The 12420-nt window shown below is 32.8% G+C and overlaps 3 protein-coding genes across 4 annotated transcripts; 1 reads left to right on the forward strand and 2 right to left on the reverse strand.

Moving 5' to 3' along the window:
• The first annotated feature begins 4826 nt into the window (after positions 1-4826).
• LOC123691784 (probable DNA-directed RNA polymerases I and III subunit RPAC2) lies at positions 4827-5793 on the forward strand. 2 transcript variants are annotated; one of them, XM_045636341.1, is made up of 3 exons: positions 4827-4991; positions 5157-5257; positions 5604-5793. In XM_045636341.1, the coding sequence occupies exons 1-3, from the start codon at positions 4977-4979 to the stop codon at positions 5788-5790; spliced, it is 303 nt and encodes a 100-aa protein (XP_045492297.1). In that variant the 5' UTR covers positions 4827-4976; the 3' UTR covers positions 5791-5793. The 2 variants fall into 2 exon arrangements, with proteins under 2 accessions (XP_045492297.1, XP_045492296.1); XM_045636340.1 differs by lacking the exon at positions 4827-4991 and having other exon boundaries at positions 5133-5257.
• A 1039-nt stretch (positions 5794-6832) lies between these two features.
• Positions 6833-8327, reverse strand: LOC123691783 (40S ribosomal protein S2). The gene is made up of 3 exons (XM_045636339.1): positions 8183-8327; positions 7330-7849; positions 6833-7127 (listed from the first exon to the last, which is right to left on the reverse strand). Exons 2-3 carry the CDS (start codon positions 7846-7848, stop codon positions 6861-6863), a joined length of 786 nt encoding a protein of 261 aa, XP_045492295.1. The 5' UTR covers position 7849; positions 8183-8327; the 3' UTR covers positions 6833-6860.
• A 950-nt stretch (positions 8328-9277) lies between these two features.
• LOC123691782 (N(4)-(Beta-N-acetylglucosaminyl)-L-asparaginase) lies at positions 9278-11141 on the reverse strand. The gene is made up of 6 exons (XM_045636337.1): positions 10929-11141; positions 10689-10842; positions 10373-10601; positions 10000-10184; positions 9703-9810; positions 9278-9543 (listed from the first exon to the last, which is right to left on the reverse strand). The coding sequence occupies exons 1-6, from the start codon at positions 11041-11043 to the stop codon at positions 9312-9314; spliced, it is 1023 nt and encodes a 340-aa protein (XP_045492293.1). The 5' UTR covers positions 11044-11141; the 3' UTR covers positions 9278-9311.
• Between the last annotated feature and the right edge of the window lie 1279 nt (positions 11142-12420).

Here is a 12420-nt window from a genome sequence, read left to right on the forward strand (position 1 = left end):
TAAAAATAATCGACCATTAAAACGGGCTAAACTCAGAAACATTTGTCACGTTTTCTTTATGCGCAATAAAGTGAAATACCAATTTAACGATTCGGCTAATTAAGACTTTTAAGACTTAGAAATTTAGGGATTAGGTTACTTCAACGCCTTTTTCTTTATATCTAAACTTAATAGTTATAATTTACTTAAAACTCATCAATGCAGAGAACTGAATTCGCCTAATTCAAATTAAAAACGTCAAAGTCTCAAATTCAAATGATCAATTTGATCAGCATTTATTAGAAGTACGATCCGAAATACAAACAATCCAAAGATACAGAGCTTTTCCGAATATGGTCATATTCTTTAACATTATTGGAATTTGTGAAATAATATTCCACTTTCTAAATTTATTTGTCCACGTAACTGTCATAACTAAGGTCATAAGAATAAAAGAGCTCCATAAATTTACTTTCAATATGAAACCCAACAATTTTCATATTGTAACAAAACTTTTCGGCATGGCTTTCGTGGCTTTAGTTCGCCTCTAAATTCTGAAAATAATGCGAGTGCCAAGCGGTGAATATGGTTGCATAATATTATAGTTATCTAGGTAATAAAGAACCATTTTAATTGGTATATTTATATTAATTAATGGGTACACTTTATTCAAATTGAAGTGTATAACTTTTCTGTATTGTTCAATATCTATTAACTAAGATATATTGTACTTAAGTAAAAACTTACAAAATTTATTATTTTTTACAAATATTGAGCATGTCCTGTAACACGACAGGCTATATTATACCTATTTATAACTTTATAAGTTATAATTTATAAACAATTAGTTAAGAATTAAGATCATCGCAACGCTATAGAGTATAGGGCGTGTACCTAGGTACATTATGAACAAAGTGCCTAGGTACCTAATATTAATTTAAAATACCTACATCCTGCACTCTATCGGGATCTTTACACACAATCTTATACTTAGTACCACATATTATATCAAAGTAAATATTCAAACACACGTTGTTGACTGTACGCAAACTACCTAATAGGTTTATTCTAATGAAAACGTACGCATACGTTCGTATCATATTACGTGTACAACGGATGGGTAGAGTGACATATAAGTGTGGTTTAGCGTCGAGTGAGCTTAGTCGACTTAATAAAAGCGTCTACCTTCCATAATAGTGTTTATGTACACCGTTAACTTTTACGATTTACGCCCCCAGTCGCCTGACGTACCTATACGGATTTAGTGTGATCCAGGGTTATAATAAAACAATTGCAAGTGTGCAACCTACAAATCTACAAATCTATTTTGCAAAATGTATTACATAAGACTTCTTATTAGAACTGTCTAATAAGAGATAGTAAGAAAACTACATACTTGATAAATTTGGTCTGTTCATCTACGATTAACAAGCAACAAATAATATAATAAAAATAATGTCAGAGAAAACTGATACAAGCTTATAGTACTTAGACGTTTTATTAACTTATAAATACCAAGATAATAAAAGCAATACAAAAAAAACGTGGTAAAACTTGGTCTATACCTTTTGATGCGTGCCTAATTTATATCTATTTTATTGACAAAATAATATTGTTTAATATTTATAACAATATATCCCCATGGATGAATTTTACTTAATAAAAGCAACCTTTGTCAATGGTGTCCTTTAATTTACACTCGAAATAACTTTACTAAACAGAATACGATTAAAGCCATTATCTAAATTAATGGACTTTCCTTTGTACAACTTCACAATAGGCAATTCCATAGTTTATAGACATTATTAAAAGTGTAAATTATATTATATTATTTAAAATATTAGCAAAGTCTAAGTAGGTACTGTAGAGAAAATTATTATTTTTCTTATAATATTTAGTATAACTTATTACATTTGCATACGTAGTAGGTACCTACGTACGAACTGTCTGTTTTTTTTTATTTATATAAAGGTAATTATTTAACTTTTAAGTTAAGTTACCAGAAGTAAGTTAAGTTACCTTCTTTGTATTTCAAAAATTTTGCCCCGGACTGGCGAGAAAGGATGCGGGTTCGAGTCGGGACTCGAACCCGCATCCTTTCTCGAAGCGGGCCTCGTGATCGTTTTTTTTCTATTCTTTACAAATTTATATTTGTAGTCACTAAATTAAAGTATTTTTTTCGTTGAGCATGTCTTAATAAGTTAGGCACAGTATACAATACAGTATATTATAATACATATTATTAATTTATGTACCTGATAAGAAAAAACATAATATATACATGTTTAAATTAGATGCCCAACAATCAACATACATTTGAAATAGGCACCTGTATTCGATATCTACAAAGGTTTTAATTGAGATAATTAAAACCACAAAACATACAATAAATTTATTTTAGTGCTTTGTATAATATGTACCTAAATAAATTCTCCATGAGTGGAAATTAATGGGTATCTATCTTAAATCTTTCTTTTCCTTAATCTAGAATTATTACAATAATGGATTATGGAATAGTGTCAGTAATCTTAAGAAGTTTTATTTTAACTTTAAGAGCTCTCAAATTTGAAAACCTATTTTTAAATCTGTAGAGGAAGAAACCTAGGAAGGAACCAGATGAAGAAACCTACTTGTTAGATTTAGATTCAACTAAGAACAGGATCGATATTTCGTTACGTGTGTGTTGATTCAACATTTCTGTTATAGACTATTATTGTATACTGTTCAATAAATAAGTAGTAACTCCAAGATCGACAAGAAATAAATAGATTTTTCAAGTTATTTTCACCTTATCGTAATACGCTCCACTTCTCGAAACAAAGAAGCCAGCATTGCGTGTTGGATTTTAGGCCTGAATGTATGAGGCTTTGAGGGCCTAGAGCTTAGAGTATATATGTATATTACCATAGTATAGAGCGAGTGTATTGCACAAATTGCATATTGCGCATCGTAGGCAAATGAGCTATAGATACTATATAGATGTGTGTGTGACAAATAGGGATGGGTAGATATAAATTGCGTGTTGAACTATCGATAAGTTATGTAAATAAATATGTATCTTATGTAAATTTTATGTTCAATACGTTATTAAAGGAAAAATATATGAATAAAGTATAAATATGTAATTTTAAATTTGTTTACCAACTGAATAAAGTTTGTTTATTCCATTTGAATATTAAATATTATATAAAAAATTTTCTTGTATTAATTATAAGTACTTTAAAAAAATATGTTTGATTGGAATATCAGAAAAACGTGAGTACTTTTTAAATAATAAAGTTAATAAAATAAAAGATCGGGTTTAGTGCTATTTATTTAATAATAAATCAAACAATAATAATAATGTTTTAAAAATGGTAAAAAATATTAAGGAATAATTAATAATTTAAAATTATAATATAATAAATAATATTATAATATTATAGTAGAGCCATTTTAATAGGCAACATTTGACAGTTCAACAAAATTCAACAACGTAACCTAGTAACGACGACATAGAATAACATGATATTTCGTTTTGTTAAAACTGCACATTTGCTTAACTTTTTTCAATTACGACTAAATATTTATAATAATAATGACCGATACAAGTAATTTTAAGATTTCATTTTACTGATAAACCATTCTAAACATAATAAACAATTTCTGAATTGAACAACTGACGTCGCTACAATTTTGTGTCAATAAACCTTTTTTCTTTTTAAATACCAGAGACGTTACTCTAAAAATCGAAATCTGACATCTAGAATCGAATGCATTGATTACTTGTGAATAAAAATCATCATAAATTAATAAATTCGATTGACAAATGTTTCAAATCCTTATCGATTAATTCACTTTAATCGATGTTTTTAAGCCGGTTACCTCTATTCGAAGATAAAATTGATAGACGTCAAATGTTGCCTATTAAATTGGCTCGACTATAATTAATATTTTTTTTATTTAATTTTAGCCATTCTACTATCAAAATCTTCAAAATCAATTTAGGGGTCAAAATATATCGTAACATTACATACTTTACATTTACACTATAATACATTCGCATTCATAATTTAGAAAGTGTATCATACAAAACACACCACAAATTTATTTATAATACATTTTTAAATTAAAGTTAAATAAATAATTTGTTAAAATATAGTTCTTCTAGTAAACTTTATATCGAGTACAGCGCTGGTCAGGTCACATCACTACGATCACGTGGCGGCAGTGAGACGCGCGAGCGAGCCTGCGCGTGTCCGCCTCCCACCTACTCTTCACCCCCGCGATGCTAGATTTATTTTCATAAAATTATGTATAACAATCGACTTACTGATGAAATGTGATAGTGGATTTCAATTTTGTGTATTTTCTAGTATCGTTTTTGCAAGATAGAACTGCACATTTCACCACGTTTATTCGTAAATATGAAAAAAATCCAGAGCAACGCACTTCGTGAGCACTCAACCACGGTTCACGACTGCGAGCGCTCGCGGCGCGGGCGGGAGCGTCGTGTTGTTCCCACCTGTGCCTACTGTTCCCACTTGGTTGTTCGCACCACGTTCGCACTCTATAGATAGTATATATATACTCTAAGGCGTAGAGTATGAGGTCTGTGTCGCTGCAGACTGCAGTGGTAGTGGTGGTAGCAAAATATATGAGATGTTGATTATGATGAAAACGTGATAGGTATATTATGTCACGATAATTTATGTGATAATTTATAACTTAAATAATTATTTAAAATAATAAATAAAGCCGAATAGAACTTGAAAAACTCTAAGTTGTAGTAGATCTGTGCTTGTCAGTTGTCACATGGCAGCTGACAGTTCCCGCTGCCATCATTCATCATTGACATTTGACAATTAACAAGTCAAAATTCAAAAATTGTAAACAGAAGCGTAAAGCATTGTCGTATAAAAAACGACTCAGCATATAACTATTTTGTACTAGCAAAATTTTAATGTTAAACTTACCCACTCCATAGTTAAACCATAAAAGCCCTAATTTGTATTAAAATGAAAATATCTGAGGTGACAAGTGAACTAAACTATAACCTATTTGACTAAAGTATTTAATAAAAGTTAACGAAAGCCTGATAAATATAACACGATTCATTTTATTAAAATAGGCTACGATACACTGAACTATATTATTGAAAAATTATCCTCAATATGCCAATTGACTTTTTATTGCAGCTTCCAGGTGATGAAAACTCTGACTTAACCTGTCGGACGTACGTTATACAGAATGAAAGTCACACCCTAGGAAATGCCTTAAAATGTATCATAAATAGATAGTAAGTATCAGAATTAAGGAAGTAAAGTAAGTAAGTAAGTAAGGAAGGGTTTTTGATAGGTTAAAAGATGAATACATACATAGAACAATAGACTTGTTTAGAACCATTCATAAACACTTTACGAGGATTTTGCAAAAGTTGTAATATTTATTAGGAAGATCTGACAAGTTATCTATCAATATTAGTTGTGTAATTATGAATGTGGCCGCTACCTCTTTTTACTCACTCAAGCACTTTCAACAGTAATTATTTATTTATTTAGAAAATTACAATGTCATTTTCTTTAGTTATCAAGTCATGAAATATATATTATAACAAACAAATAAATTTCTATTATCTTTTGCAGTGAAGATGTTCAATTCTGTGGGTACACATTACCTCACCCGGCAGAATCAAAAATTCATTTTAGGATACAGGCACATGAAACACCAGCTTTAGAAGTATTAAAAAGAGGACTACAAGATCTTCAGAAAGTTTGTGATCATACATTAAATGTATTTGAAAAAGAAGTAAAGGAATTTACAAAAGTTTAGCAAGATGTGTTTTATTTTTAATATTTTATGATCTTCACCTTTATGTGTGTATTTTTCTATGTAAACAAATCTTTTAGACTTTAATCCACTAAGGGCCAGACTTAATTCTAACTTTGTAGGTTCACTTACTGGATAATAATACAATCATGTTACAAGTATATTATCTATACATATAATAAATCTGTAGAAGGGTCAATTCTGTACATTGAAAATATTGAAAAAATAAATAGCAGGGGGTGTTACTGGATCGATACCAAGCCCAAATATGTGATTAAAAAAATTTTTGTCTGTCTGTCTGTCTGTATGTTCAGGCATCACGTGAAAACTAACGGTTCGATTTCGATGAAACTTGGTATAATTATTCCTTATTATCCTGGGCATAAAATAGGATACTTTTTATCCCGGAAAAATACGTAGAAAAAAATAAATCTTAATTTTTCCGCGCGGGCGGAAGCTAGTTATAAATAAAAAGGTAAAGCAGTATGTAGGTATAGCTTAAAATAATTTAAATATATGAATAATTGTTGAAGGAAATAAAAACATTACAAATCAGAAAATTCCTCCTTGATAAGGATTGCTAATTTTTACCTACCAAGCCTTCATCCAGGAAAAAATAAGACAACTAAATTCCTAGTGTGGCAGTGTTAGTAACATAGTAACTAACAGTTGGTAAAATATATATCTAAATCCTTTATTTGCTCAAAAAATTGGTATGACCAGGCTATTTTTATAATGGAAGACTATAAAATCGCAAAGCTAGAAAAGAATTGTATTATATCTAAATCTGATACGAAAATATATTTTAATAGCTTCGCAAAGTGTAAGGTTTACTTAAATACCTATCATAAAAAGGATCTATATAGTTCCTTGTTTAACCCATTGAGCCCCGAGCGGCCCGATCGAACCACGACACAATAGATTTTCTATTGTGTCTGTGATTCCGGGGGCTGAGTTATTAACTGTAATATGTATAAATCAAATTGAAATGAGTGTGTTATCTATTCATATTAATATTGATTATTGATAAAATAAAACAAAATAATTTAATCAAAGTGGTTGTATTTCATATTTTAGACTTTGAATTCAGAGTAGGGTGACTTGGTCAATGGGATGTCCCTCCACAAGTCGGGGGTCAAGTAGGCATAGGTCTTGGCGATGGCAGCGTATGTAGCCTTCGCGAAGTTTCCAAGTGTGCCAGTTGAGCCTCTTGCGGATGTGTAGCAGTCCTCAACACCAGCCATTTGAAGCAACTTCTTAGGGACTGGCGCAGACACAATACCAGTACCACGGGGAGCAGGGATCAGCCTTACAGTGACTGAACCACACTTGCCAGTGACCTAAAAGTCAAATACAGTTATTAATATTTGAACATAGAATTTGTAGTTATTAATAATGTTGTAGGAGAATCAGACGCATTAAAGCTTCATCGGACTGGCCTCAAGTGGATACCACGAATGAAATGATTGATTGTTTCATCATAAGAGGTAAAAAAAAGTAGTTTATATTTAACAATACAGATATATTTTAAAAATCCTTTACCTTGCATGGGACAGTGTGAGGCTTTCCGATCTTGTTACCCCAGTATCCTCTGCGGACAGGGAGTACGGAGAGCTTGGCAAGGATGATAGCACCACGGATGGCGGTAGCTACTTCCTTGCTGCACTTAACTCCGAGACCAATGTGTCCATTGTTGTCTCCGATGGCCACGAAGGCCTTGAAACGGGTACGCTGACCGGCACGGGTTTGTTTCTGGACGGGCATGATCTTAAGCACTTCATCGTTGAGGGAAGCCCCCAGGAAGAAATCGATGATTTCGAATTCTTTAATGGGCAAGGAGAACAGGTAGATGCTCTCCAGTTTGTCGATCTTTCCTTCACGCACGAGGCGTCCAAGTTTGGTCACTGGAACCCATTCCTTCTGGTCTTCCTTGCCGCGTCCACGGCCGCGACCGCGACCACGTCCACGTCCACGAAGACCACCACGGCCTCTATCACCCCCACGAGAACCAAATCCACCGCGGAAACCGCCACGTCCACCGGCTGGAGCTGCGTCCGCCATTCTGTAAACGATACAAAAATATTAAAACAACGAAATCCGTACATAACACGTTTTGATCAATTTTAAAATAAAATCAGACGCGTTATGGCCATCACCGTGTAAACACTATGGTAGATACCACGAATGAATTTGATTTTTATTTCTCATCATTGAACCACGTGGTTTATAGGTTAAATTACAAAAAAAGGAACATTCTAACAAGTCAGGTAATAGTTTAAAACAATTTACACGATATTTCAGCTTATAGTTTGGTTAAATTCACATTTTTAATTAAAATATACTGTTATGAATTTTATTAAAATAAAAGAAAAATAATTGTTCAGTGTTCACTTACGTAGAGCCGTGAGCTAAATAAGACGGTCAAATTCAAAATGGCAGAGGCCGCGTCCGCGACACAAAGCCAGACGCCATTCGCCACAGCCATTCGCCAATCGGCTATTGACCTGTTTCGTTCATTTCATTCACTCACATTCCACAGATAATGACGGGCTAGATGTTTCTGCCAACTTTTTTCATTCTATCGACTCTGTGTATTGTGCTGTTTAACGACTTCTAAAAAAGGAGGATCTCAATTTGACTGTATTTTTTGGTGATGTCCCCAAGGTGTCTCATTTAAATTTGGACAAGTTTTTATAATCTGAAGAGAATTATTTATATATAGTTTAGTAAAAAAATATGTATTAAGTACATATATTTTAAAGAAGCGGATATTACGTAACTGAAGTAAGCATAAATACGTGTAACTTAAATAAGCATAAAGCATGTTTTCAATTTCTCTATTCTTATTATAATTTTTAGGGTTCCGTAGCCAAAATGGCAAAAACGGAACCCTTATAGTTTCGTCATGTCCGTCTGTCCGTCTGTCCGTCTGTCACAGCCGATTTACTCGGAAACTATAAGTACTACAGTGATGAAATTTGATGGGAATATGTGTTGTATGAACCGCTACAAAAATATGACACTAAATAGTAAAAAAAAGAATTGGGGGTGGGGCCCCCCATACATGTAACTGAGGGATGAAATTTTTTTTTTCGATGTACATACCCGTGTGGGGTATCAATGGAAAGGTCTTTTAAAATGATATAAAGTTTTCTAAAAAACATTTTTCTTAAAGTGAACGGTTTTTGAGATATCAGCTCTCAAAGTCGTAAAAAGTATGTCCCCCCCCTCTATTTTTATAACTACGGGGTATAAAATTCTAAAAAAAATAGAGGTGATGCATGCTAATTAACTCTTTCAACGATTTTTGGTTTGATCAAAGTATCTATTATAGTTTTTGAGATAGGTTGATTTAACTGTAATTTATTATATTTGCTGCTACGGAACCCTTTGTGCGCGAGCCCGACTCGCACTTGGCCGGTTTTATTATTTAATGTGCATATTCAATAACCAATAAAATTAAATAAAAATCATAACAAAAAAACGCACCTAGATAGATAAAAATTTATTTATTTTATAATATTTTATAAACAGTCAACAAGCTCAACTTTATGGTGATCCATAGAGTCACCCTGTACCACAAATGGGAAGGGCATGCCGCCAAGTCCATGACAGGCAGCACCATATTTTCCATCCCTTCTTAATGCAACAACAGCCCCCATATAATTAGGATAATATTTTGCTATTCTTTTAATCGCTATTTGCGCCGCTTCCGTTGGTAATGCTCCACGTCGCATTTCCTCTACAGCCAAAAAGCTAAAAAAAGTTAAATCCTTACATTAATATTCTGATTCAATTATTGCTCAATTTTAATGTTTACTGTTATTGAAGTGAAACTTCTTTATCGGGGTTGGACAAAAATTTAGTGTAACATTTTTGCGTTACCCGTAAGCGTGACATTTTTTTTTTTATTACCTGGGCAAAAATCTAAGCATGACATCACCATCACCAGTTGCAGTGGCTGCACCTATAGTATTATCAGCATAAGCCCCAGCTCCAGGAATAGGAGAATCACCTACTCTCCTGAAAAGATTCAAAAAATATATAAGTTCGTAATATTTTATAGAAGCAACACCACAAGTCAGAACATACTTCATACAACAAGTACACTATTTTTTTTTTACTGTGTGCACAGATATTTTCTTTGAGACTATGTCTTATAAAAACAAATAAAAAAAAATAGTAACTTGTCTGAATAATTTTATTATTTACCCTGGAATTTTGTATTTAGCTCCATTAGTAGATGTGCCTGCAGCAATGTCACCATTTTTGTCTATAGCAACCATACCAATAGTATCATGGTTGAATCTATCTCCTTTTATCATTTTATTTCTATCTTGCAAGTTTTGTTTTGGTTGATATGGTCCGCAAAATTGGCTTGGATCAGGAGTGACATCCTTAGATTAGATAAATCACTTAAGATGCACTTACTATTTATCAAGATTTTTTCTAACACATATAAATAACATTTTAATTGCTTCTTAATATACTTTTTAATAATTACAAATGTTTGTATCACATAAAAGTGTTATTACGTCATATAATATTAATACCTACTATAAAACTTCACAAAATATTTACATACCATCCAAAAATTTGGCTGACAATTACCAGAATTATGCCAATTCATCCACAGTTTCTTTGAATGTTTTGTAGTTAGATTTTCTTCTTCAAAACCCATCTGGACTGCAAACTGTGTAGCGAGTTCTCCCACTAATATAGAATGCTTTGTATGTTCAAGAACATGTCTTGCTACAGATATAGCATTTTTTATCCTTCTTAGAGCACCTACTGCACCTACTTTCATTGTTTTGCTAAGGAAATATATTTTAATACTTATAAAGAAAGATTACTTTAGTGTTTATTAGGTATATTCTAGCGACATTGTAATAGTAAGTTACCCATTCATTAAAAGAGCATCAAGTGTTGTTTCACCATTTTCATCAGGGCTACCACCAAAGCCAACTGTTCCATCACATTGCTGACTTTCACAGATTGACGCCCCTTTTTCAATGGCATCTAAAGCTGAGCCCCCTTCCTTAAGCACATCCCAAGCTAAAAACAATTTCTAAATCAATCAGCTGTTTAAATCCAGATTTAATAAATAGAAAATAAAAGGTATTATCTTTTTTAATCCTTACCTCCGATTGTGGAGTTTTCAAATTTCCAAGTTGTTACAACAATAGGTATATTTAATTCACTATTTGTTTGATTTAATATATTATATAAATAAAATACAAGGAATAATTTCTTCATGGTTCTTGTAGGTAGGTATCTAAATTTTATGAACTCGCACTTAGTCCCTCATTCCCGGTGTCTTATCTATCTCACAGAACACTGATCTATCTAGATCTGAATTAGTCTTTGATCTGAATATTATACTCTTTGATCTGAATGAAGCGTCTTATTCACGGTCCATCTTGACGTACGTCCCGCCAAGGTCATACACCACAGAGTACTTTTGTATATATAGGGTCATACACGATGCACGACGCATATTCACGGTCCATCCCCGCTGTACGTCAGCTCAAGGCTGCCAGTGTTGCCACCGAAGTATCAAGCTACCCACCAGAAGAGACCTCTGAAACCACCAGAAATCCACTGTGCTGGATGTATAAAGAGTAAATAAATATTTTTAAAAATGTGTTTTTTTGTACTTTTTGCAGTACCTAAGAATTTTTCATTATTTTTAAATGAATTATATGAATCCAAACATTCCAAATCTAAATTTATTTCAAGAGCTCATTTTTAATTAATTTTTAATGAAGCTCGGTTTCTCTCTTCCCGCCACTTCACATTCATGACCGAAAAGACTCTTTCAGTAAATGCTGAAGTGGCGGGAACAGAGAGTATAATATAGCTAATCATTTTTTTTAAACAAACAAATTCGTTAGGACATTTTTTTAAAATAAATTGCCATTTTTCTGCAGTGGACTTTTGCATAAAATCTTTGTTATTCAACAATTCGCCTTGGAGTTCTTTTAAAATAATAACTTCTGAATATAAACTGTCCATGTGTACTAGGTTGATCCAAAAGTAATGATAATTGGGTATTTCCTGTGTACATGAAAATATAAAATAACTGTTTCTTGCTTGCTCATGTACTCACTACGTTATCACAAAACTAAACTAACTACTAAGTTATCACAAAAAAATCATATCAATAGGCCACGTTTCCAAGTATTTACATTAATTTCTGTTGGCAACACTGATCTGCTGTACAGCAAGCATACAGCAAGCCTATTCACGATCAAGCATGCACGATGCACGACATAGAGTAAAGTAATACTGTGATGCACGATGCGCTTGCACGACGTTCGCGGTGGTGGGGATGCTCGCTGGACGAAAAATTCGTCGTGCACATCCAGCAACGTAATAATAATAATTATTGACGTACGTCAAGACTATTCACGGTCGTTTTGCGTCGTGCATCGTGTATGACCTTGGCGGGACGTACGTCAAGATGGACCGTGAATACGACGTTTAAGACGTTTGACATCGCATGCGTAATTTCTAAAATGGCGGCCAGAAATTGCCTTTCACAAAAAAATTAATTATTCCGCATTCAAGCCATATTTTATCATTCTGAAAACGACAATTTACTCATTGATATATTATTTCCTATCTTATAAA

The sequence above is a fragment of the Colias croceus genome, chromosome 5, assembly GCF_905220415.1.
Source record: "Colias croceus chromosome 5, ilColCroc2.1".
Classification (NCBI taxonomy): domain Eukaryota; kingdom Metazoa; phylum Arthropoda; class Insecta; order Lepidoptera; family Pieridae; genus Colias; species Colias croceus.